The 27,311-nt window shown below is 41.9% G+C and overlaps 2 protein-coding genes across 5 annotated transcripts in view; both read left to right on the top strand.

The window, feature by feature from the left end:
• fbxo42 (F-box protein 42) overlaps positions 1–4,086 on the top strand; it is a 44,829-nt gene extending 40,743 nt beyond the window's left edge. For both annotated transcript variants that reach the window (XR_007958248.1, XM_052039277.1), the window contains exon 11: positions 14–4,086. The gene's annotated coding sequence lies outside the window, so the exon portion shown is untranslated. The remainder of the gene's footprint in view (positions 1–13) is intronic.
• Positions 4,087–5,028: 942 nt separating this feature from the next.
• Positions 5,029–22,003, top strand: cplane2 (ciliogenesis and planar polarity effector 2). Of its 3 annotated transcripts, XM_052039410.1 has the most exons (8): positions 5,041–5,144; positions 6,608–6,667; positions 12,012–12,158; positions 12,256–12,415; positions 13,051–13,203; positions 13,512–13,636; positions 19,713–19,849; positions 20,532–21,997. In XM_052039410.1, exons 4-8 carry the CDS (start codon positions 12,304–12,306, stop codon positions 20,770–20,772), a joined length of 768 nt encoding a protein of 255 aa, XP_051895370.1. In that variant the 5' UTR covers positions 5,041–5,144; positions 6,608–6,667; positions 12,012–12,158; positions 12,256–12,303; the 3' UTR covers positions 20,773–21,997. The 3 variants fall into 3 exon arrangements, with proteins under 3 accessions (XP_051895369.1, XP_051895370.1, XP_051895368.1); XM_052039408.1 differs by lacking the exon at positions 12,012–12,158 and having other exon boundaries at positions 5,042–5,144; XM_052039409.1 differs by lacking the exons at positions 6,608–6,667; positions 12,012–12,158 and having other exon boundaries at positions 5,029–5,144; positions 20,532–22,003.
• Positions 22,004–27,311: the final 5,308 nt, after the last annotated feature.

The raw sequence follows: 27,311 nt of genomic DNA, 5'->3' as shown, positions 1-27,311 counted from the left end.
GCTTTTTTCTCAGGCTGTAAAACAGACTTAGTACTACTATGTTGGAAGTTACAGACTGACCTAAACAATTGCAGAATATACACGCAGTGTGCCTGGTAGATTGGCTGGAAGCCATACTCATCGAGAATGCAATAAAGGGAAGTCATGGCAAGTAACTACAGTTCCACATACATCAGAAGCTAAGCGTACAAAGTCTTTTTTTATTTGGATACTCATGTTCAGGAAGTTTCCATTTTAAGTGCCTGGCATTAACAGCTTTAAGACTTTGAAACCAACTTAAATCTGCTTATCTAATGCTCTATTGTTTTTCAGCAAGGCACCCATCTATTCTAAGAAATGACAAAGACTCTACAACAGCTAATACAAAATCATGGGACCTCCAGTTACATTTCTTGTCATATTTAATACCATGCAGCGATAGGCAATGGGGATTGACATACCTCTAACTAGAAGGGTGAATGTTTACTGGACAGATGAGCTCAGGCTGGGCTGTTTGTGTGCTTCCATCATTATAACACTAACAGCTAGCACTCAATCACTTTCTTCCATAGTGTAGGATTACTAAATACAATGAGTGTGTAGCCACACAAGTCTGTTGAACAGCAGCTGGAACTTTTACCTCAAGTAGGTCTCAATGGACCCAATTTCTTCAGCTTCAGAAAACTGGTAAATTTACATGTTTTGCTGCTGAAATGAAGGTAGACTCCTTAGCTTGTTTAATTAGGACAAATATCTTGCTGCCTTACCTGATTCCACTAAGAGACTGATCAATGAAGTTTCTTATTTTGAAGCTATGAATAGTGCTAACTCTGCTGCTATTTATAAAATTTTTTTGGTAGTTAATTACATAGTCATTTGAGGAAGTTGCCTCACTGACTCTTTTGGATGAGCAAGGAAAATTACAATAATTTAACATATCAACAAGAGCTGGAAATCTGAAACAATTAGACTTGCTATTTGCAATAGTTATCAGCATTTGCTAAAAACAAGATATTAGTGTTTGACCCTCATCAGTTTGAAATTAATTATTTTGTGAAGCTCTCAGTACTCTTATAAGGAAATACTCTTGACCAGAAAGATTACCATTGGCCTGCTGGTCAAAGGCACCATCTATTATACTTGCAGTCTAAAAGGCCCTATTTCATTTTTACAATTGATGCTGTTCTTTGTGTAAGGAGGGGGAAGTGGTCTGCAGCTAACATATTCCAGTGCCTTCTACAATAACTTGCATTATATATATCACAATTAATGGAGGAAAGTACCGCCAAGGTTCTTAACAGGACTGTTATCAAAAAATCTACAGAAAATGTATATGGAGCTTTGTCTTTTTCTCATAGCCTAAACAACCTGCTAAGGCTCATAATAAAGGGTAATGTAGGTGTTGGACAAGTTATCACAGGACAAACACTATCTGGAAAAAAAGGTTTGAAAATTGGAGAAGGTGATGAGATAAAAGGTTCTTGCTGGTTCACAAAACTGTAACCAGAGGCACAATGTATTCACAAAGAGTGATCAGAGATGGGATTGGATGAAATGTATTACAATTAAAGAATCAGAAATTCTCTCAAGTTGTCGGAGTGGAATCTATAAATGTGTACAAATGGGAATTATAGTTGCTCCAAATAACATTGAAGGTATGGGAATCAAGCAACGAGAGGAATAGACTGGGTTGCTTATGCAGAAAAGTTCAATGGAGACTTGTTGCCGATCGGTACAGTTTCTTCCCACTATATAACTAAACGTGCTGTGCCTTCACTAATCAGTTTTGAAGAATTTTAGAATTTAATATTAAGATTAATGTTTCTGACAGTGGCTTTTCATCCCAAGAAATCTTTCTGCCACAGTGAGAAAGAGTCTATACTTGATCAAACAGAATGAAACATTATAGATCAGAAAAGGACATTGCTGGGTCTATGTTCAAGACTGAGGCAAAATAAAAATATATCCAGATAGATTCACACAAGGAAGATAAATGTGTGCAATCATTCCTAGAATTGCTGTGAAGTGAGGAATAAATTACACCTGTAGTTACATTGTATAGAGGTAAACTACTGCAGGTGGTATAAATCTTTGAGGAAGAGAGGTAGAAAGGATTTGGCAGATCAGGCAGCATGTGTGGTGAGAAAAACAAGATTTCTGGTTGGTGACCTTCCAACAGATGTTGGAGGTGATTAGCTTTTAAACAAATACATAGCCAGGGAATAATGGGTTTGATGGTGCAGTGAAAACCTGAAAAGGTTTGCCATGGAGATGGCAGGGATGATTAAGCAACTTGGTGCAGTGGAAAAGGGGTTATATGGGATATGTAGAAGCAAAAGATGGGTGCGAAGAATAAATTGTGACCACAGACTAGCACAAAAGAGAAGTGGGAAGAAAGGATGGAAAATCTGGCATAGCAGGAAGTGAAGGCCTGGTCAAGTGAGTGGTGAAAAGGCAAGTAAACGTCGGATCCATCGAAATGTAGCAATGGCCTATTCCAATTCCATGCATTTTCTATTCCCAATGATCTTGGTGCAGCCAATGCCCATTATCAGCATTTATTATACAAATAAAAATAGGAGTTAAAGCAAGCACAAAATTAAGACGAAAGAAAAGCTGGAAAATACTTAACAGAATGGTGTGTTACTATTTCTCGAATTTGTTTAAAGAAATTGGAGTAAGTCATGAATTCTGCTCCATCATTCCTTAAATCATGGTTAAACCTCTACATCAACTTCAGCTCCCAGCACAATCCCCATACATTCTGGTGTCCAAAGATTTACTGACTCAACCACTGCTAAATGACCACCTCCTCATACTGTGACCATGACCCCCTTTCTGAACTTTCCTGTAGGGTGAACATCTTTGATCAGCATTGATCCCCGCAAGCCCTTTTAAGAATGTTACCAATGAGACTACCACTTGTTCTAAAGAGAATATGGGCCCATTCTATTCTATTTCTGATTGTTGAACAGCCATCTCATGTTATGGGATCTATTTTGAAAAAAGCATTGCACAAGACTTTGGTTTATATTTTATCTGAATGATAGTGCTGCTCATGGTTTCCCAGTGTGGTAATGGAGTGTTAGCCTGAAATTTTGATGGTGTATCTGATAGTGGTGATGCTTTACACACCAACACAGAATGCTAATCAAATCATTTTTCTGTATCCAGGCTCCAAGGATCTCTAACAACAAGTGATTGGGTGATTTAGGTAATCATCTGGAATTATGTCTAGTGAAAATTTAGATTAATTTAGATTATTTACATCCTCCATTCTGTAGAAAAATCATGTTGATATCACAAAATATGCAAAAATATTAATTAGTTTTAACACTGTTACCAACATCAACATCTAACAACTCTCTGAAATGATAGATTTAATGAGTTTATAAACATTAAAGATCTGGCTTATCTGTGGTGTGTGTGTGTGTGTGTGTGTCTGTACTGCATTGATGGGGATGATGCCACTTAAATTAGCACTAAAATAAAATGCTTAAATTTAAGCAGAGTTTTCAAATTCTTTTTCTCTATCAAGTTCATAAAATAAAAATGACAGGTTTTTCCAAGGATCATTGTGTCCCAATTCAGTCTAAATTTAATATTTGGGAATGGGTGAAATGAAGGATATTTTGTGTTTATTCTTTGTCCTCACGTTAGTTATGGTGGAGTATGAATATGAACAAAGTTTCAGATTTCTTTTATTTCAAGTAATAAAAATTGTTTAAATGTCCAAATAGAAAGGCCAGAAATTGTTCAATCTTAGCTCCTTTCTTGCCTCCCTTGACCAATAAGGATGTTAGAGTAGTGATAGACTCCAGGGCTTTGTAATGTTTGTATTTAAACGTGCACTAACATTTTTTTGTACTTTTGGGAAAAATGCCATTCCAAATTTACTTGAAGTCTTTTGCAATTAGGTGTTTGTTACTTCCATGAGTGGAGTCAATGTGATAGGTGTTCTGACCTCAGCTTGTATCTGTCCTGTGTTAAGTGTCTGTAAAGTCCTGCCTGATCAGATCATGGTACAAAGAAGCTGTTTCTTTTATTAAAGTCGTTTTGTAAAAAAAAAATCAAATGTTTGTGTTATTAGTACTTTAAATAAAAACGTACCTTGAGCTTACAGTTTAACAATGTTCAGAACTCGTCTCACAATATTGAAATATGTTCTGCTGCATTTACTGTAATACACTACAACAATTCAATACTGAGAGCTGACGAGAAACTCGTTGTTTATTAAAGACAAGACAGAATCAAGAATAGGGACTTCCATTTCAAGGAAGTTAATTCACTGTAAGCCTGGAGAGTCAGCTTGATTGTATTAGATTGGCTCCAAAGCATAGTGTTCACTGAAAATGGTAGAAGCTGGGAATGTATCCTTGGAGTCTGGTGTTTCATTGATGAAAATAAAATGCGAAAATAAACGCTTAAGCAAAACCACTCATCAGTGCAACACTTTTTAATATACCTTGTGCTTCTCGCTGCACTATTCTGATAATGCACACAAGCTATTCAGAGAAACATTAAGGAAAAATGAACGTCCAGTGGTAACCCTCCGTGTATAATACTTCTCCATCTTTAGGTCGGTTCAATAGCTCTCTCATTTTCACTTCTTTTGCCTCCTGGCAATGACATGTTAAGCCCTATTTTAAAATTTGTAACAGGACCTTGACAGTTTCTACCACTTTAGCTTTCTCCAACTCTTCAGCCCTTCAAGGTGTTTCCTCGCCTCCATTTCTTCTACTTGCATCTCCCCAGTTGGAGTCACTTATTGGTGGCTATGCCTTAAGCTTCATTTATCTGGTGGTCAACAAATGTTCATTAGCTACTTGCTGCTTGTGGGAACTTGTTTGTAACATATTTACAGACCAACAAAACTCTAAAGAAAATACTGTAATCCTGAAGGGTGCTGCTTTTATTCTGAGAATTATTTGCATTGGGGAAAAATGCTCCGGTGAGGACAAGCCAACAGGTGAAGCCCATCGCAGTCTCGGGTTTCCATGGAAACTTCCCCTTCGTGATGACGTGACGAAGGCAGAGCGGGGCGCTGACGTCAGACGTAAGGTTGTGCGTGGCTGCCTTGGCAATGGTTTGAGCCGTTTCGGTTAACGTTTGCGGTGGGTGAGGAGCTCGACCGGGCGGAGGGCGGCGAGCGCGGCTCCCAATGGGTAGGTCCAACACGGATTCACAACAGGGCCTGGCCCGGAGATGGCCGGTGCATTGGTTAATAGGGAGTAACCGGGCTGGTGGTGGGTGGGGCAGTGGGTGATCGGCCTGGTGGTGTGGTGCAGCAGTGGGGAACCAGGCTGGTTCTTGGGACAGTTCAAGTTCAAGTTACTTTATTGTCATTCATCCATGCTATAAAAACACATGGCGGAACGAAATGTCGTTTCCCCCAGACTCTCACAACAGAGGACATACATAGAACAGAAGACGTACAATAAACACAAGCAAAAAACAAAAAAATCAAAAACAAATAGTGCAAAAAAACAGCATATACAAAACACAAATTTAGTGCAGAGTTGATGCAAAACCGAGCTGGACAAGAGAAATACAAGCTCAGTGTGTTGTGCTCATTGTATAAGCATGTTCAGCAGCAGCCAAAGTTCTTATACGCCGTTGTACAAACCAGAGCTTTTGACGTGGCATTTGTCTACCAGGGTATTCAGGAGCCTGACAGCCGGGGGGAAAAAATTGTTGTGTAATCTAGTAGTTCTGGCCCGGATGCTCTGGTACCACTTGCCAGACGGCAGTGGGACAAATAGGTCATGGGAGGGATGAGAAGGGTTGTCTATAATTCTATAAACCTTACGTGTGCATCGTGTATTGTAAATATCCGAGATGGAGGAAGGAGGTACTCCATTGATCTTTTTCGTTGTACTCGCAATTCTCTGCAAAGACTTACGGTCAGAGATGTTACAGTTACTGTACCAGGCAGAGATGCAGCTGGTCAGGACACTCACAATGGTACCCCTGTAGAATGTAGTGAGGGTGGGGGAGGGCAGGTTTGCTCTTTTCAGCCGCCGTAAGAAGTGGAGACGCTGCTGTGCCTTCTTGGCGAGGGAAGAGATGTTAGTTGACCAGGACAGGTCGTCTGCTATATTTATTCCCAAGAACTTATAACAGCTGACTCTCTGTACAATGATGCCATTGATGCACAGGGGTAAGTGGTCAGCCTGGGCCTTTCTAAAATCCACAATCATCTCTCTTGTCCATGTTCAAGGAGAGATTGTTGACTGAGCACCAATCCGCCAGCCTCGCCACCTCCTCTCTGTAAGCTGTTTCATCAATCCTGCTGATGAGGCCCAACACTGTTGTATCATCAGCAAACTTGATGATATGGTTGGAGCTTGAGTTGGCAGAACAGTCACGGGTCAGCAGTGTGAACAGCAGTGGACTGAGCGCACAGCCCTGGGGGGGCTCCAGTGCTCAGCCTAGTGATTTTTGAGATGGTATTTCCAATACGAACTGACTGTGGCCTTTCAGAGAGGAAGTCCAGAATCCAATTGCAGGAGGAGGTGCTAAGGCCCAGTAGGTATAGCTTCCTTATGAGGTTCTGTGGGATGATAGTATTAAAGGCAAAGCTGAAGTCTATAAAGAGCGTTCTAACATAAGTGTCCTTTTGATCTAGGTGAGACAAAGCCAGGTGGAGGGCAAAGGACACTGCATCTTCGGTTGACCGATTGGGGCGGTATGCAAACTGAAGGGGGTCCAGTAAGGGAGGGAGAATAGATTTAATGTGTTGCAAGACTAACCTCTTGAAGCACTTCATGATGACTGAAGTCAGTGCCACAGTGGGTAACTGGGCTGGTTCTGTGGGGCAGTGGGTAACTGGGCTGGTTCTGCGGGGCAGTGGGTAACCGGGCTGGTTCTGTGGGGCAGTGGGTAACTGGACTGGTGCTATGGGACAGAGGGTTACTGGGCTGGTTCTGTGGGACAGTGGGTAACTGGACTGGTGCTATGGGACAGAGGGTTACTGGGCTGGTTCTGTGGGGCAGTGGGTAACTGGGCTGGTTCTGTGGGGCAGTGGGTAACCGGGCTGGTTCTGTGGGGCAGTGGGTAACTGGACTGGTGCTATGGGACAGAGGGTTACTGGGCTGGTTCTGTGGGACAGTGGGTAACTGGGCTGGTGCTGTGGGGCAGCAGGGTAACCGGGCTGGTGCTGTGGGGCAGCAGGGTAACCGGGCTGGTGCTGTGGGGCAGCAAGGTAACTGGGCTGGTGCTGTGATGCAGCAGGGTAACTGGGCTGGTGCTGTGGGGCAGTGGGTAACCGGGCTGGTGCTGTGAGGCAGCAGGGTAGCTGGGCTGGTGCTGTGGGGCAGAGGGTAAAGAAGCTAGTTGCTGTACGCAATGGACATTGCTTAAAGTGGCTCTGCTGAAGGGCTAGATATTAAGGGATCTGGGACAGAGAATAAACTGTAAGCAGTGAGTATTGAGAGTGACACTGGATGGCCTTTCTGGGCTTCTCTGCAATCATGAATAATCAGTGCTACTGCTGGAGCCACTTTTGTCTTCTATTCTGTATTTACTATTGAGACCCTAGTAAAGAAAAAAGGAGGCGTATATCAGGTATAGGCAGTTAGGATCAAATGTGGCAAAGGGAGTATAAGGAATGCAAGAGAATACTTAAGGGAGAAATCAGGAGGGCAAAAAGAGGACATGAAGTTGTTCTGACAGACAACGTGAAAGAGAATTCCAAGGATTTCTATAGCTATATTAAGAGCAAAAGGGTAGCAAGGGACAAAACTGGTCCTCTTGAAGATCAGCATGGTCATCTATGCATGGAGCCAAGAAAGAAGGGGCAGATCTTAAATGAATTTTTTGCATCCATATTTACTCTGGAGACAGACACAGAGACTATAGAACTGAGGTAAAAGAGTAGTGAGGTCATGGAACATGTCCGGATGATGGCAGAGGAGCTGCTGGCTGTCTTGAGGCGAATTAAAGTGGATAAATCCCTAGGGCCTGACAAGGTGCCCCTCGGGAGGCAAGTGCAGAAATTGCAGGGGCCCTGGCAGAGATATTTAAAACATTCTTACCTACGGGTGAGGTGCTGGAGGACTGGAGGATAGCTAATGTTTTTCCATTGTTCAAGAAAGGCTCTAAGGATAAGCTGGGAAATTATAGGTCGGTGAGCATGACGTCAGTCATGGGTAAATTATTGGAAAGCATTTTAAGGAACAGAATATATAAGTATTTGGATAGACAGGGCCTGATTAGTGATAATCAACATGGCTTTGTGCATGGTAGGTCATGTCTAACTAATATTATAGAGTTTTTTGAGGAGGTTACCAAGATGAAGGGAAGGCGATGGATGTTGTCTACAAGGACTTTAGCAAGGCCTTTGACAAAGTCCTGCATGGGAGGCTGGTCCAGGAGGTTAAGTTACTTAGCATTCAGGATGAAGTAGCCAATTGGATTCAACATTGGCTTAGTGGGAAAGGCCAGAGAGTGGTTGTTTCTCTGACTGGAGGCCTGTGACTAGTGGTGTGCCGCAGGGATTGGTGCCGGGTCCGTTGTTGCTTATCATCTATGTTAATGATTTAGATGATAATGTGGTAAACTGGATCAGCAAATTTACAGATGACACCAAGATTGGGGGTGCAGTGGATAGCAAGGAAGGCTATCAAAGCTTGCAGCATGATCTTGACCAGCTAGAAAAATGGCAGATGTAATTTAATGCAGACAAGTGTGAGGTGTTGCACTTTGGGAGGACAAACTAGGGTAAGACTTATACATTGAATGATAGGGCACTGAGGTGTGCAGTAGAACAGAAGAACCTGGGAATGCAGATCCATAGTTCCTTGAAAGTGGCGTCACAGGTAGATAGGGTCGTAAAGAGAGCTTTTGGCACATTGGCTTCATAAATTGGGCCATTGACTGGAGGAGTTGGGATGTTATGTTGAAGATGTACAAGACATTGGTGAGGCCAAATTTGGAGTATTATGTGCAGTTCTGGTCACCTACCTACAGGAAAGATAGCAATAAACTTGAAAGAGTGCAGAGAAAATTTACAAGGATGTTGCCAGGACTTGAGGACCTGAGTTATAGGAAAAGGCTGACTAGGTTAGGACTTTATTCCCTGGAGCGCAGGAGAATGAGGGGAGATCCTATAGAGGTATACAAAATTATGAGGGGTCTAGATAAGGTGAATGCATGCAGGCTTTTCCCCCAAAGGCTGGGTGAGACTAGAACTAGAGGACATAGGTTTAGGGTGAAAGGTGAAATATTCAAGGGGAACTTGAGGGCGAACTTCTTCACTCAGAGGGTGGTGTGAGTTTGCAATGAGCTGCCAGCGAAAGTGGAAGATGCAGCTTCAGTTGTAATATATGAGAAGTTTGGATAGGTACATGGATGGGAGGGGTTTGGAGGGATATGGTCCGGGTGCAGGTAGTTGGGACTAGGCAGAAGATCAGGTCAACATGGACTAGATGGGCCGATGGGCCGAAGGGCCTGTTTCTGCACTGTAGTGCTCTGTGACTCTACTTTTTAGTTTACATTTTCCTGAATGTTTGCCTTGACTAGTTTTGCACCCATTCTCCCTCTCACGTTCTCCATCCATGGAGTTTATCTTTCTGGCACTGAGCCGTCTCAGTTCTGGGCTGTGTTAATCTGAGTTGGACCAAAGAATGCAAATGCTGGAAATCTAAAACAAAAACAATGTGAAAAGAACTTGTCTCCTCATTTTTCCAGTTGTGATAAAGGGTCCTGGACCCAAAAGATTACTGTGTTTCCCTCTCCGCTAATGCTGGCTGACCTGCTGAGTACAATCCCTGTTTTCACTTTGCATTCGTTCAGAGTTGTTCACCTTGGTCTGCCATGCACTCCCTAATATAAACTTAAGCTTATTCAGAATTCTGTATTCCAGCTCATCCATATCACCTGTGTACTCTGATCTTCATCAGCTCCTGAAAAATCAACATCATTGTCAGAATAGGAACAGGAGTAAGTCCTCCCAAGCTGCCCTGCCATTTATCAAGTTCATGGCTGATCTTCTACTCCAGTGCTTTTTTCCTGCACCATCCTCATGTCCTTGATTCTCTTAATACCCACAAATCTGTTGATCTCTGTTTTGAATAAACTCAGCAACTGATTCTCCACCACCCTGTGGTGGAGAATCCTAAGATTCACCACCATCTGCATGAAGAAATCTTTTCTCATTTCAGTACTAAAGGGCCTCCCCTTATTCTCAGACTGAGATCCCAGGCTCTTTGTCCAGGGGAAATATCCTCCCTGCATGCAGCCTACTAAGTCCTGTGAGAATGTTGTAAGTTTCAATGAGATCACCTCTCGTTCTTCTAGAGGACATAAGCTTAGTTTACTCAACCTCTCCTCATGCTATCCTTGGAACCAGTCTAGTGAAGATTTGCTGCATTCCTCTATGTCAGGTGTATCCTTTTTTAGGCAAGGAGACTAATACTGTACACAATACTCCAGGTGCAGTCTCACCAAGGCCCTGTATAATTGCAGTAAGACATCTTTACTGCTTTAATCAAATGCTGCCGCAATAAAGGCCAGCATACCATTTGCCTTCCTGATTGCTTGCTGCACCTTCATGCCCTTTTGAACATCAACATTATCTAATCTAATTCTGTTTTTTTGCACCAAAGTGGATAACTTCTCGCTTTTCAACATTATATTGCCACCCTGCTTACTGTCCAAAAACCAATTCTCAATCCATGTCGGTATATTACCTCCAGCTCTGAATACTCTAACCTCATTGACCAACCTTATCCAAAACCTTATGATAATCCAAATACATCACATCCACAGGTTCCCCAATATCTATTCCACAACTCACATTAAAGAACTTCAAAATTTCTCATCCATATGTTTAAATACCTTCATTGCCTTAAATACCTTCATCTCCCTAATTGACCCCACAAATCTCCACGGTCTTGCATTTTGCCAACTACTGTATGTTATGTGTTGCCTCCCCTGTCCACCCCCTCCCCTGTCATTGCTTTCAGCCAGCTTGGCTTCAAGTTCTGAAATCCTCCCCCTGTTCTCTTTTAAGATCCACTTAAAAATTACCATTGACCCAGATTATGGTTATCAAGAAACTTGAAGATACTTGTCCTCTTAGCCAAATCATTGATATGGGTGAATAACTGGGGCCCAAGCATTGATCTCTGTGGTACCCCAATATCTCTTTCTGCTTGGTATTAATGTTGTCAGATTGGAATCTTGTGAGGTTCCTTGAGAAGATTTCTGTGTGTAGATACTAAGTAAACGTGCATTTGCTTATCCCAGAGTTTTGTAATGTGTACAATTTCTTATGCTTTTACCACTAACCACTCCATTGGTGGCCTTGTGCTTGGCCACACCATGGGATAGAGGGAGGAAATTAAAGAATCACAATCTTTTTAACTCAAATTTTCTTTCCTCAACTCTAAAAGACATTGATCCTACCAAACAAGCATCAATACTTGGGGTGCATGCCTGATCTCTATATCAACTTTGCAATTTAGAGTCTCTCTCTCCCCACTCAGGGTTTATGCCTGTGCACTTTTCTACATAGGAAGTGAATAGTGATTAGGAGAGGAAACCCAGTCTAATTTCCTATCTTCCTTAGTCCTGGCTCACAGGTTAAATGTTTTCATTCCAGTTGCTTCTCAACCTGTATTGGTGCCAAATACCAGAGACTTAAACTAGGGTCTTCTCAATTATCGGTACCTATAACTGCCAAGCCATATAGCAAAAAACATAGACTTTAATGTAGCAGATGTATGAAAATCTTGATATGATGTGATTTGCTCCCAAATGCTAAGCTTTTGGGATAAAAAGGGGTGAAAATGCAACTTGCAGATTGATAATAAATTATTGTATTTGGAACATGAGTAATGATCAGTGACAGTCCTAAAGGACAGAGTTGACAATGGAACCTCTGTTGTTTGGTGTTTATACATAAATATCTAGAAATATTAAAAGGATAGTGTCTAAGAGGTGCAGAAAAGGTTAAAATTTGGGAATCTGAAAAGAGCTGACAACCAGTTTTGCTACAATTCCTGACTTGCTATGGGATTTGTAATTAGTGCCGAGTGGTGGCAGCTTTGTGCTGTGGGCTGGTGCCCATGAGGAACTCCCAAAGTTCATCTTGCATGGGATCCTGACAGCCAGCATACGGAATTGACTGTCATCAAATTTTCAGCAAGGTGTAAAGTCTGGTCCAGACATCACAGGTAAGCATTCTTCCCACTACACTGTGGTATTTGTGTTCTTGAGTTGCAGTCATCCAGAAATGTATTTTTAAAAAATTGTTTGTTCAATTTTGCACAGCTTGTAGCCAGATGGCAACCTGAAGATCTTGAACTCCATGGTCAAGAAATGGCAGTTATTGTGAAATCAGGATCTCTAGTAACAGCCAACTGGCTTAACTCAGTGGAAGCCCGGGAATATCTGGCTAGCATCTTGCGCAAAAACAAGAGAAAAGTGTTTGGTGAGTAAAGATTTATCATCCTTTTGAGTGAAACGGAGAATTAATGGTCAGAGCAATAAGTGCATTTCTAACAACTCTCTCTCTTTACACAAACCTGGGTATGAGCAGGAAAAGACTAAATGGTCCATCAAAAACTTTATGTTTAGGGATTGAACCTGTTTAATTAATTTCCACAGTTTTCTTTACCCAGGAAGCATGCCTTTTACTGCCTAGCATATTTTCATAGTCCCACTTCCTATATATACCACTATATGGTACACACAGAGCTAACTTAGTCTATGTTCTTGTACAAGAATGATCCAAAGGCATTGTATAAAACTTGTGTTGATCTTGCTATTGGTGTGTTATTTCTGAAGTTGATGTGGTCTCTTCAGTTCCTTAGATGTATCCTTTCTGTTTACTTTAATTGAACACATTTATCTGTCCTTTGGAACTAGAATCTTTATGATGTTTTAGATTTAGGAATACAGTAACTGAATTATTATTGAAATTTTAATTTTGAAAATTTTTTGTTTAGTTTTGTGGGTTGACATAGCTTGAGCTAAAATCAACTGTTGATAGGTCAGGAAATTAATTCAGTTGGTGTCAGCATCTAAGCTGATAATGTCGACATTTATGAATATGTTTGTCTCTAGGATTACTTGAGCGACCAGTGCTCTCCCCACAGTCTGCACCGGATATTGCCAGTTACAAGATCTTTGTGTCTGGGAAGAGCGGTGTAGGAAAAACAGCAGCAATTGCTAAGTTTGCTGGTGTAGAAATCCCCAGCCTTCATCATGAGACCACAGGTGAAGTCCTAGCCTATTGTCAACCACATATATCTATGCATATCATTTGTGTGTGTGTAGTACTGTGCTATACATATGCAGTATGCAATCCTGCATTGTATTTTCTCTATAAGTATGTGAACAGCAATGTGCATGTATAGAGTACTGTGCTATACTGGCTGTGCTGAAATACCTACATGGAACTGTGCACTGAATTTTGTAGAGGAGATTTTATAAAACAATATAAAACAAAATAAAAATCTCTTGGCATTCTGGTGAAAGATCTTATTTCTTAAGAAGATAAAGTCTAATGTTTGTCTTAATTATAGGAATTCAGACAAGGACAGTTTATTGGCCAGGAAAGCTGGTGGAGAGTGGCCGTGTGATCATGTTTCGGTTTCAGTTCTGGGACTGCGGTGAAGCCTCCCTGAAGAAGTTTGACCACATTCTTGCTGTAAGAACACACCAAAGGCATTGTAGAAAGAAATGTATAATATAAGTCTAAGTACATTTCTCATTTTATGCACAAAAAGGACAAGAAATAACCAAACTGCAAAGAACTTACATGGCATCCTAAAAATGCAATGGCAGACTTGCCCTTTCTTCCCCATGAAAATAATTTACTTGCTCACTGAACTTATCTTCTCATACCTCGACTCTGTCTTGTCTCCTCTTGTCCAGTCCCTTCCCACCTACATCTGGGCTACCTCACATGCCCACCACCATTTTGACAACTTCCAAATCCTTGGCACCCATTGCCTCATCTTCAGCATGGATGTCCAGTCTTTATACATTTCCTTTCCCCATCAGGAAGGTCTTAGAGACCTCTGCTTCTTTCCAGAACCAAGATCCAACCAACTCCCCTCCACTAACAACCTCATCAGCCCGAGAGAATTTGTTCTTACCCTGAATAACTTCTCTTTTGATTCCTCCCACTTTCAAAAGTGTAGCCATGGGTGCTTGCATGGGCCCTAGCTACACCTGATCTTTCATTGGCTACGTGAAACAGTCCTTGTTCCAAATCTGCTCTGGTACCGCTCCCCAAGTCTTTCTCCACTACATCGACGACTGCATTGGTGTTGCTAATTTCTGCTCTGCCCCTCAAATTCACTTGAACAATTTCTGACACCTTTCTCCCCTTTCTGTAGCTCTGTGTCTGCATCTCAGGAGATAAACTATCTAATGACATTTACTATAAATCCATAAATCCACTGACTCCCACAGCTACCTCAACTATACCTCCTCCCACCCTGTCTCTTGTAAGGACACTATCCCTTTCCCTCAGTTTCTTCTGCATTTGTTTTCAAGACAAGGCTTTCCGTTCCAGGACATCTGAAGTGTCCTTTTTCAGGAATCATGGCTTCTCCTCTACTGTAAACTCACATTTTCACCATTTCCCAGACCTGCTCTCACCAGAACAGAGATAGAGTTCCCCTAGTCCTCACCTTTCACCCTACCAGCCTCTGCATCCAGCACATTGTCCTTCAAGGTTTCTGCCAGCTGCAACGGCATCCCACCACCTGTCACATTTTATGCTTCCCATCCTTTTCTGATTTCCACAGGGACCACTCCCTCTGTGATTCCCTGGTTTTCTTATTCCTCCCCACCCAACCCTCCCTGACCCCTGGCACTTTCCCATGCAACCATAGGAGCTGCAATACTTGTCCCTATATTTCCTCCCTCACCTCCATCTAGGGACCTAAACCACCTTTCCAGGACAAGCAAGCATTCACATGCACCTTCTCCAACTTGGTCTAATTGCATTTGAAGCTCTCGATGTGTTGCCTCCTCCTCGTTGGCGAGAGCAAGTATAGACTAGGCAACCTTTTAGTGGAGTACCTGCACTCCATCTACAAAGGGCATCTTGAGCTTCTGGTTGCAAGCCATTTCAATTCCCCTTCCCATTCTCAGACTGACCTGTCTGTCCTCAGCCTTCCCCACTGCCAGGGTGAGGCCAAACGCAAACTAGAAGAACACATGATATTCTACCTGGGTAGTCTGCAACCCAATGGTATTGATATTGAATTTTCCGGTTTCGGGTAACCTTGTGTTCCTTTATCTCTCCTTTTGATCTACCCAGGTTCCTTCGTCCTCTTTTTCCAATCCCTCCCCAATGCCTGTTACACAGTTTCGTTACCCTGCCCCAACTGGTTCCATCTGCCCATCATCCCTCCCTTATCTGGCTCCACTTGTCATCTTCCTTACTTATCAGATTCCAGAATCTGCAACCTCTTGTGTCTCCACTTATCACCTTCCAGCCTCTGTCCCTATCTCTGCCGCCTCTTTTTTCCCTCCTTATCTGTTTCTACCTATTATCCGCCAGCCGCTATGTCCCAACTCCACTCCTCCCCCTCCCTCATCTGGCTCCATTTGCCCAATAACCCTTCCTTGCCTGGTTCCACCTATCACCTGCGAGCCCCTACCTCACCCCTCCCTCTCACCTCTTTATACTGGCTATTTGCTCTCTATACTTTCAGTACTGATGCAGGTTCTCAACCCAAAACATTGACCATCCCTCTGCCTCCGCAGATGCTGCCTGACCTGCTGGGTTCCTCCAGAAGTTTGTTTTTTTTTGCTCTAAATAATTGTATAGTTTAGTGGGTTTGGACTTCATTGTAGGCGTAGATCTCCTCTGTTTTTATCCCACCCAGGCTTTCAGTAGTTGGTTTTTAAAATGCACCAATATAGTCATCCTCTTTGGATGTCATACAGTGTGGTCCCCAAAGGTTTAGTGGTAAAACCTGGTGTGATCCCAAGTTTGATTCCTTGTTTGTGTTACTCGTTTTCAGCAGGGATGGCTGTTGGGACTCCACAATCTCTGGTTGAACAGTTCCTCACTGATAATTGCAGTTCAGTGACCCTCGTATAAGAAGGCTTCAAAGGCATTGTATAAAAATGGTGTTATAGATTCATTCAGATCCTGCTGTTGGTGTATTTATTCTAAAGTTGATATGGTCTGTTCAGTTCATTAGATGTATCCTATCTGTTTATATAATTGAACACATTTTATCCGTCCTCAAATAGATATTAGATGAGAACAGGATGAGGTTCAACTCTTATACCTTATTTTAAACATCCTCTGAGCCTGCACATTGTAGATTTACAAATGAACCTTTGCTATCAGATGCTATTGTTAGCATCACAGAGGTGTTACAGCCCATAACATATTAGGGTCAACAGATTTGGAGGAGGAGATTTTAATTTTTTAAAGATATAATACTGTTTTGCAATTGGATTGTGTGTACAAATCTGACATACTGATTTGAATGTGTGAAGATTTTGGGTGGGACCATTTGACTCCTTAAATGGGCAAGAAAGGAAATTATAAGGAAGTTCTGCCTAGTTTTTTTTCCTAGTTGTCTGTTGGCTCATATTCTCCTTGACATGTAGCATTGAAGAATGTACATGAAGAATTGGCTGTCGCAGGGGCAGGATTGGCTGCTTGATGTTCCGGGGTTTAGATGTTTCAAAAGGGATAGGGAAGGAGACAAGAGAAGGGGGGGTGGGTGGGGGAGTGGCATTGCTAATCAGGGATAGTATCACAGCTGCAGAAAGGGAGGACATCATGGAGGGATCGTCCACTGAGTCAATGTGGGTGGAAGTTAGAAACAGGAAGGGAGTATTTTATAGGCCCCCTAATAGCCACCAGGACACCATGGAGAGAATAAGTAGGCAGATTTTGGAAAGGTGCAAAAATAACAGGGTTGTTGTCATGGGAGACTTCAACTTCCCTAATATTGATTGGCACCTCCTTAGTGCACAAGGTGTAGATGGGGCAGAATTTGTTAGGTGTGTCCAGGAAGGATTCCTGACACAGTATGTGGACAGGCCGACTAGAGGAGAGGCCATACTGGATCTAGTACTAGGCAATGAACTTGGTCAGGTGAAAGACCTCTCAGTTGGCGAGCATTTCAGAGATGGTGACCATAACTCCCTGACCTTTTGTATAGCCATGGACAAGGATAGGAGCAAATGATATGGGAAAGTTTTTAATTTGGGGGGGGGGGGGTGGCGGGGGCTAATTATGACGGTATTAGGCAGGATCTTGGGAGGGTAAATTGGGAACAGTTGTTCTCAGGGAAATGCACAGAAGAAATGTGGAGGCTGTTTAGGGAACACTTGCATGGGATTTTGGATAGGTTTGTCCCACTGAGACAGCGAAAGGATGGTAGGGTAAAGGAGCCATGGTTGACCAGTGAGGCTTACATCAGTGGTGGGGAAACTATTGGAGACGATTCTTTGGGACAGGATTAATGAGCATTTGGAGAAGCATAATCTTATTAGGGATGGTCAGCATGGCTTTGTGAGGGACAGGACATGCCTCACGAGCCTAAATGAGTTTTTCGAGGAGGTGACAAAACAAATATATGAAGGTAGAGCAGTGGATGTGGTGTATATGGACTTTAGTAAAGCGTTTGACAAGGTTCCCCATGGTAGGCTCATCCAGAAAGTCATGAGGCATGGAATCCATGGAGACTTGGCTGCATGGATTCAGAATTGCCTTGCCCACAGAAGGCAGAGGGTAGTAATAGATGGAGAATATTCTGCCTGGAGGTCAGTGACTAGTGGTGTTCCACAGGGATCTGTTCTGGGACCCCTGCTCTTTGTGATTTTTATAAATGACTTGGATGAGGAAGTGGAGGGATGGATTTATTAAGTTTGCGGATGACACGAAGGTTGGAGGGGTTGTGGATAGTGTAGAAGGTTGTTGTAGGTTACTACAGGATATAGACAGGATGCAGAGTTGGGTGGACAAGTGGCAGATGGAGTTCAATCTGGAAAAGTGCAAAGTGATACACTTTGGAAGAACGAATGTGAAGGTGGAGTACAAGGTTAATGGCAGGATTCTGAGCAGTGTGCAGGAACAGAGGGATCTTGGGATCCAAGTCCATAGATTCCTCAAAGTTGCCATGCAAGTTGATAGGGTGGTTAAAAAGGCATATGGTGTGCTGGCCTTTATTAGTCGAGGGACTGAGTTCAAGAGCTGCGAGGTAATGTTGTAGCTCTATAAAACTCTGGTTAGACCACACTTAGAGTATTGTCTTCAGTTCTGATCACCTCATTATAGGAAGGATGTGGAAGCTTTAGAAAGGGTGCAGAGGTGATTTACCAGGATGCTGCCTGGATTAAAGAACATGTCTTATGAGGAAAGGTTGAACGAGCTAGGGCTTTTCTCTTTGAAGTGATGCAGGATGAGAGGCGACTTAATAGAAGTTTATAAGATTATGAGGGGCATAGATAGAGTGGACAGGAGCACCTTTTCCCCAGGGTGCTAATAGCCACTACCAGAGGACATCTGTTTAAGGTCGGAGGAGGAATGTTCAGGGGAGATATCAGAAGTACAGTAGGTTCTTTGCAGAGAGAGTGGTGGGTGCCTGGAACACACTGCTGCGGTTGGTTGTAGAGGCTGATACAATAGGGACTTAAAAGGCTCTTAGATAGGCACATGGAAGTAAGAAAAATGGAGGATTATGGGCTGTGCAGCAGGGAAGGGTTAGATTGAACGTGGAGGAGGTGTTCCTATAGTTCGGCAACATCATGGGCCAAAGGGTCCGTACTGTTTTATGTTCTATGTTCTATGTTCTAATGTAGTTTACGCTAATATTATTTGTATCAGCTGCTTAAAGAGCATTCCAGCTACCCTTGCTCTATGCTCCTTCCCCATAGATCTACACATTTCTCGTGACGAGTATTTATCCAGTTCTCTTTTGCGTTTTACTATTGAATTTTCTTCCCCCATTCTTAGACCGTGCATTTTAGATTTTAACAATTTCTGAGGAAGAAACAAAATCTCAATTCCCTTTAGTTATTTTTTTGCCAATTATCTTAAATATCTATTTACTGGGTTACCAACCCAGTGGAACCAATTTCTCCCTATCTTTTTTCAAATATCTTTTTTCAAAATAGCTTGAGCACTTTTGAAGCTCTCTTTAAACTTCTCTGTTCAAGGAGAATAGTCTTTACTTCTTCAATCTCTCGTTGTAACTTAAGTCCTTCCACTTTGGTACCATTCTAGTAAATCTCTTCTCCATGCATAGACAGCCAGCCTGAGTTGTGATCAGAATTAGACACAATATTATCAAGCTGAGGTTTAACGTCAGCAAACCACAGTTGGACTGGTTAATGTGCAAACATGACAGATACATTATAATTGGGGGAAGTGTTAACTGCTGGATCATTACACCTTTAAAAGCCCAAAATATGGAATTGTAACAGATGTCTTCTGAAAATTCAAGTGAAATATTTATATCTGTTATTTAGTCCTGGCGTTGGTAAATTCTTTAGCAACCTAGGACTGAACTATATTTACAGAGAAGTCTCAAACAAACCATATTGATTCTTCACCTGGATTGCTTAATTACTTTGTCAAATCAAATATAATTCCTTTCTTATGGACTTGAACAGAAGTTACTGTTTTACTTTAGTGGTGATATTGCAGCCTTTATATACTTGCATATAACAGCGGGAAATCAAGTCATCTATGTGTACATTTTATAATGAGCAACCCTTGATTCTTTTATTTTTCTCAGGCCTGCAAGGACAAGGCTGATGCAGTCTTGTTCTTGTTCTCTTTCACTGATCGCTCATCATTTGACGATTTACCTAGCCAAATGTCACGCATCCTGCACGATTCTGAGAAGATTGTGAAAATTATTATTGGCACAAAGTATCCTTTAATTTTAAAATCATTTCAAATTTTAACTGCTTCAGCTTACTGATATTCTACAAACTTTCTTAGATTCTGATGCAAGTTGCATTCATTACATACAAAATATTTTATTGTGTTTATTGTAACATGTATTTTCTGTATGCTCAGATTCAGATTAATTCCTCATCAGATGAAGATATTTTGCTCTTTTAATTTGATTTTATATCTATATTCTTTGACCAGTGACAGGACAGTTGCAGGTTTACCTTTCAGTTCTTTACTTGTCTCCATCTTTAAAATAAAACATCAACTCCTGCAGTCCTTCTTGCCTAAAGAGAGATTTTACACACGTAAACTGAGTGCATCAGCTGACCTCTTGATTGTGGAGGCATCTCAACTTGTGGTAATCCAATGCCTGCATTCCTATTCTTTCTAGAAAATATAAGGAAAGCAGTTTGAAATAATACCTTTACCCTATGTGTACAAATGTAATACCCCTCCAGGAATGAGGTAAGATTTCAATACCCTGTTCTGATTTTATTAACATTTTTGTAGGTAGCATAATGTTTCATAATAGTTTTGGCAGCACAGTGACCCACAGAATTGTAGACTAAAATAAATGTAATTTTTTGATTGTTTCTGTGATGAAATCAGGAATATTACTTAAATCTACTCATTTCCTTTAACTGAATGTGACAAGATTTGACCAATACATGCACACCGATGTCACAGAGAGGGAAGTTCGTGCTTTCCAGCAGACGTGGCACTTGCCTGTCTTCAAAATTAAGAGTGTCAATGGTCCACGGTTGTCAGATGGAAAAACTCTTGATGGCAAAGCAGGACTTCTGGAGGTAGAGCACATACTGAATGGAATGGCTGAACAACTCTGGTACCAAGATCAAGTGACAGCAGGACTTGCCCCTGCTCTGCACCACCGCTGAGATCTTTCAGCCCTTACTGAGCTAACTACAGCCTCTTTCCAGATGACATTCTTCTTAATCTTTGCCTACCCACAAGTTGTGACTCATACTCATTGGGCCAAATCTGTTTGGTTGGTACCACAGCCATTATCAGCTGCTTTACTCAACGCTCAGAAACATATGATAGTTTCCTCCATTCTGTCAGCCATTAGCATTTAAGGAGTTTTCTGAAGAAGGAAACAAATTTCACCCCAAGGCAACAATGTGACATCAAATTAGTTCAGCATGGAGGAATGTTGGAAGAGCCTTTGTCAACCGCAACCTTTAGAACCAGTTTCAAACTGCAAAGTGAACTAATGTGACGAGAAGAGACCTGTTCTCAACCTCTATTCAATTTACCACCATCCACATTGATTAATGGAAGCTACATTTGCAAGTTACAGCATGTGAAGCCAAGTTTAAAGGTGCAGGTTTGACTCAGTTAGCTGGGAATAAAGCTGGCAATCTCTGGAAAATCTGGCGCACTTCACACCATGTCATGAGGAGTGTAACATTTTTATAACAACTGAGATGAGTATCCCAAGCTATGTATTCCAACTGAATTTATCCTCCGCAGATCAATGATTAATATAGTGCACAGCAATTATCACAGATCATGGTTTGGTAATTACTACAGATATGTTAATGAGGTTACCACTGAGGGGCACTAACTCTTGATGGTGAATGGTGCCTCAGCTGAAACAGCCCGTAGTTCACCCAGTCCTTCCTTGCTGTGGAAGTCTGATGACTAAGTGTTGACAGGGGTTTCTGCTGTGAACAGCATCACTGTTAAACCTGATTTTGTACGTGTCCAATATCATCACAAAGGGCTAAATGATGGGAATCTGACTCAGCCTGGTGACACGGGCCAAGTAGGCCCAAGTCTCAGGTCACCTAACCCAGCATAGACTGGGATTGAACTTGGTGCTCCTGCTCTGTAAAGGTAGCATCAATATTTAATTTAGCAATTAGGGATGCTTAATTTCTTATTGGTGTTAACTAAAATTTGATAGGCCATTCCATTGACAACAGAAATGTTGAATGATGGAAAATGATTCCAGTTGTTTTTCCTTTGTGAAGACACAGTTGATGGCTTCGAGGCACAGTACCTGGAAATGCAGTTGAGTAACTGGAAGTATAGGATGTTAGGAGGACAGTCTGCTTGAGACCTGAGCCAATGGAACAACTCAATAAAGGATTTCAACCCCTGCAAAATGCGAGTCGGTTATCTTTAATAATCTTCAAAGCAATATTATTAAGCAAAAGGTGCTTTGTAACCTCATATCCAAAGTCAATGTCCACATTGCCCAGCACAAGAGAAAGCTTGAAATGAAGACTGCATTTGTGCCATAACTTTTAATCTCATTATCCTATCCATCTGAAGCTTTATAATTCAAATTAATTTGCATTACAAATATTTGAGAAGAGATCAATTTCCAAGTCAAGTGCAGGAGACAGATTTTAATGCTGTAGGGATCTAATGACTACACTGTTCTTAAAAAGGGATAAAATATCAACGAAGACTCTGAAATCTTCACATCAGTCAGCCCAATCAGCACTACGACCTCAATCAGTCCTCGCGTTATGGATGGTACACTTAAGAGGAGGCTTTTTTCAGTGCTCAATGAAGGGATCAGCAATTGCTGAATGTTGAGTCTTCCTTTGCTCTGTTTTGCCCTTCCAGATATCCTAGTATCCCCAAGGGAGGAGTTGTTTGGCGTAGGAGATTGGTTCATTTATTCAATGCTAATGCTATTTGATCATGGCAAATGATCTGAAATCAGACGGGCAAGGCATACTCCAGGACTTGCTACTTATGATTAAGAATGTAACTAGACTGAACCAGTTGACCTGATATTCTGGAGATATGAATTCAGATACCGAAGTGGCAAATAAGTTTAAATTCAGTTAATCATATAAATTGGAATATAAAGCCAGTACCAGAGATAGTGACCAAGTAACTATTGGATTGTATTTAAAACCATCATAAATGATAAATGCATAAATGATCTCTGGGAAAGAAAACCTATCCTCTGTTCATGGTCTGCCTTATAAATGACTCCAGATTTGGAATATGGTTGATTACTGACTGCCTTTTGAAATGGGCCAGGAAGTCACACTGTTGTACCAAACTACTCCAGCAAAATATAACAGAAAAAAATTAGACCAACCACCTATTACTGACTTGGGTACCAGACTCAGACACCAGTAAAACACCAGTGATAACGGGCTGGTATATAGTTGAAGGAGTATGATCCTCGATACTGACAATGGATCCTATACGCTCTTATGCTATCACATGTAACACAGAGAACACAAGCACTGCTGAATATCTCCCACTGCATGCAACATGTGCCCTCTTGCCGACAAATCAGTGCTCATCCATGTTGAACTCTGGTGGGAACAAACGCAGAGCAAAAGGAATACAGAATGGGTGGGAGAGCTTGATTGCCAAGAGCAATGCAGCAGCAAATATTACATTCTGAGAATTGAAGGACAAAGCTGCCAAAATGCACCTATAGTAGCTGTGAAGGAAACAAAATGAGGGAAATTCCTACTAATTGCTGCTAATCTACCTGCTACATGTACCTGCCCATTAATTTATTTAGGATTGATCACATTGTAGCAAAATCCAGTCTTCATTCTGAGGTGCCCTTCTTTGTAAAGTAGCACCACCACAATGGAATAGATTCAGGACTTGTAGCCCACAAATGGTTTCCATCAGCAGCAGCAGAATTGTCTTTTACTAGAATCAGTAACAGTATGGCCTGCCATATTCCTCCTGTTTGTCTGGTTCAAGGGGAAGTGTGAAAGGACTACTAGGAACTATACTATGCATATCTAAAAATGTAGCAGTCTGGTGAGACTACGACAGTGGATAAAGCTTAGGTGGAGCAAAGAAATCATGTGACAATGGTGCACACCAAAGCTCTATAGTTCTGGTTCATCTAGTCATGTACAGTGCAAGATAATTAAACAACAGAAAGAACATCTAACTTCAATGATGGAAGAGCCTTGCATGTGAGTGAAAAAGACAATATGTTGTTAATGTGGTTGATCCATCTCAATCCCCTCCTGAGGTCCTACCTGAATACTAGTATTCAGACAATTTGATTAGTCCACATAAAATAACAGAGTGCAATGTATGCAACAGAGGCAAAGATCCCCAGACCAACAACCACACTTACAGCCATGTCATTCTAGTACAGTTACAACACTGAAATTCACCCAAGAATGAAAATTGTCCTTATTAGTCCTGTCCACACAAATCAGGCGAAATCCAATCCAGTCACCTTTATTCCTAACAACCTGCTCTCTATCATCAGCAGAGTGATGGAAGGGGACATTGACAGTTTTATAAAGTGGGATTTGCTCACTCTTGCTTTGATAGATATTGCCAGAGCTACTCAACCTCAGATCTCAGACCTTGTTTTAGCTTCATTACAGCCTAAACTCGGAGAAAAGATCTAAATGTGACAGGTGGGATAAGTGCTCTTGACATCAAAGCAGCATTTGACAAATGTATCATCAAGGACCCCTGGCTAATTTTCAGTGAATGTGAATCAATGGGAAAGCTCTTCTCTGATTGGAATTGTAACCACCACAAGGAGGTTTGTTGTGGCTGTTCGAGGCCAATTATCTCAACCAGAGAGAAAGTCAGTGGGAAATATATCAAAAGGACATGTAAAATCTGCTTCTGCTGCAGTCAATGGGTCTGGATATTGAGGAGGAACTCAAAGAGGTAAAGAGCCAATAAACCTTGCTCCTTACCTTAGAAGCTATCACAATCATCTCTAATCCAGAGTCTACTCCATGGAGCAGGATGAGCCACGCTCACACAGAGGAAGCTCTATGATTAGTGACCTTAAGGAAAAGGACAGCTCGTAGCTGGACATATGAAAGATCTATAAATCCTTCTGTGCTGGCATCTATAATAAGAAGGCCCCAGACAGCACAGCCTACCTCGCAGACAGGTTTCAGACATAAGCAAACAGACTTTGGCCCTCAAGGAACAATAAGATCTCTTCATTCCTTTGAGTTCTATTTGGCTCCGTGGGCCTAGATCAGCCCAGAACTGCTGGAAGTGTACAGTGCTAGCTGGCAGCATGTCAGGATCCTTGAGGAAAGGAAGCATTCTGTTCCTATACAAGCAGAAGGGGGAGAGGGAAGACAGCAGAAATTGATCACTTGGTTGGACCATGCAATATCAGCTGCCCTTCATGCAAAGTTTCTGCAGAAGATCACCTTTGACCATGAGTCAATGGGGCATTGGTCTACATAAAATATCCTCAAGGGCCTCAGGGAGAAGGCGATGATGGATCTTATCAGATAGTTCCCTGAACAGACTGCCAGAGCTATTTGGCAAATTGCCTCACACCAGAACTTTCAATTAAGCACCAAGACCTTGCTTAGCCAGTGAGATGGGCCCTCTCATCAGATTCCATAGATCTGGAGTCCCAGTCTCACTGTGCACTACCCTCGAGGCAACTGTGGTGTGGATGAGATGGTCATCCATCTCCTTGTGGACTGTCTGGAAAGGAATACAGAGGTCCTTGTCAAGATTTATCATGAGACTTTGGGCAGCTCCCGGGATATCACAAGATCACAAGACAAGGGAGCAGAAGTAGGCCATTTGGCCCATCGAGTCTGCTCCAAGGAAAGGAAAAAGAAAGGGAAAAAGAAAAAAAAGAAATGAGAAATGGGGGAAAAGAGTCTGCTCCATGAGCTAAAGGAAAAAAAAGAAAAAAAGAAAAAAAAACACTTCCTTTCTAGCATCCTATCAGGATGTATCATGGCTTGGTACGGCGACTGCTCTGCCCAGGACCGCAAGAAGCTGCAGAGAGTTGTGGACACAGCCCAGCGCATCACGGACACCGATCTCCCCTCTTTGGACTCTGTCTTTACCTCTCGTTGTCTTGGTGAAGCAGCCAGCGTAATCAAAGACCCCACCCACCCGGGACATTCTCTCTTCTCTCCTCTTCCATCGGGTAGAAGATACAGAAGCCTGAGGGCACGTACCACCAGGCTTAAGGACAGCTTCTACCCCACTGTGATAAGACTATTGAACAGTTCCCTTATACAATGAGATTGACTATGACCTCACGATCTACCTTGTTGTGACCTTGCATCTTATTGCACTGCACTTTCTCTGTAGCTGTGACACTTTACTCTGTACTGTTATTGTTTTTACCTGTACTACATCAATGCACTTTGTACTAACTCAATGTAACTGCACTGTGTAATGAATTGACCTGTACAATCGGTTTGTAAGACAAGCTTTTCACTGTACCTCGGTACAAGAGACAATAATATACCAATACTAATAGCTCCAATTTCCGGCCTTATCCCCATATCCCTTGATACCTTGACTAATTAAATATCTATCTATCTCCTCCTTAAATGCCTCCAATGATCGGGCCTCCACTGCTGTACGTGGCAAAGAATTCCATAAATTCACTACCCTCTGGCTAAAGAAATTTCTCCTCATCTCTGTTTTAAACCTGTACCCTCTAATTCTAAGATTGTGCCCTCTGGTCCTGGACTCACCCACCAAGGAAAACAGCTTGGCCACATCTACTCTTTATGAACTGAGACAAACATCAATTACTACTAGAAGATCATCAACTTGGTAAAAGGTGCACTTTGATCTGCCCGAAACTTGCTGGTCTTCCAGTGCGAGGAGTTATCTGCAAGGAATGCTGCCGACTGGTGCATTCCAAGGTGCAGGATTATGTGCTGAGGGACGCACATATTCTAGGTGCAACCACTGCAGAAGGTGCTGCACAGTCTAGGGTACTCTTGCCACTAGACTCTGAGGAGCTGCGCCCTATGTAATGACCTCATGAATGTATCATTGATAGAATGATTGGGAATGAAAAATTAATGTCATGTTGACATAATGCAGATATTGTTAGTGGATGTAATGATATGTTTGGTACAATGAATGAGGACAATACAATGTTCTGCACTGTATTACTTTATATTTAGTGAAAAATAGAAGTTGTTAAGGATGTTCTTTAAGGCACCCCTAGGTCTAAATATATTTAGCTTATTATCAAAAGGTCACAGTGGGATGTCTGCTGATGATTGCACCACAAGTTCTGTTCACAACTTCTCCGGTACGAAACAGTTCACATCCACATGCAGCAAGATGTAGTTTAGGGGCAATAAATGGAAAGTAACATTTGTCTCACTAATGCCCATGTCCCATGAATGAATAAAAATACAGGTGGTCACGTACGTGTAATTATCATGCTTGTGGTGAAATTTTAGTGATTTGGATTATTAAAAGCAGAGTTTCGCAGAGAAGCCATAACTGTTTCCCTTCTTTCTCCATGTTCTGTCAATATTCTCCACATTGCCTGATTAACTTGTCTCCCAGCCTCTGTTAGCCTAGTCTCTTACCATCCTGATCTGGGTTGTTGGCAGACTGAATGATGAAAAACTGATCTTGGTCCTTTAGGTATCATGTCACTGAACTCAGGATCCTAGTCATTCTTGCTGATGCCTGCCTTCAGATG

The sequence above is a fragment of the Pristis pectinata genome, chromosome 26, assembly GCF_009764475.1.
Source record: "Pristis pectinata isolate sPriPec2 chromosome 26, sPriPec2.1.pri, whole genome shotgun sequence".
NCBI classification, from domain to species: Eukaryota; Metazoa; Chordata; class Chondrichthyes; order Rhinopristiformes; family Pristidae; genus Pristis; species Pristis pectinata.
The sequence above is the reverse complement of the archived record's forward strand: the minus strand, read 5'-3'. Positions and strand labels throughout refer to the sequence as shown.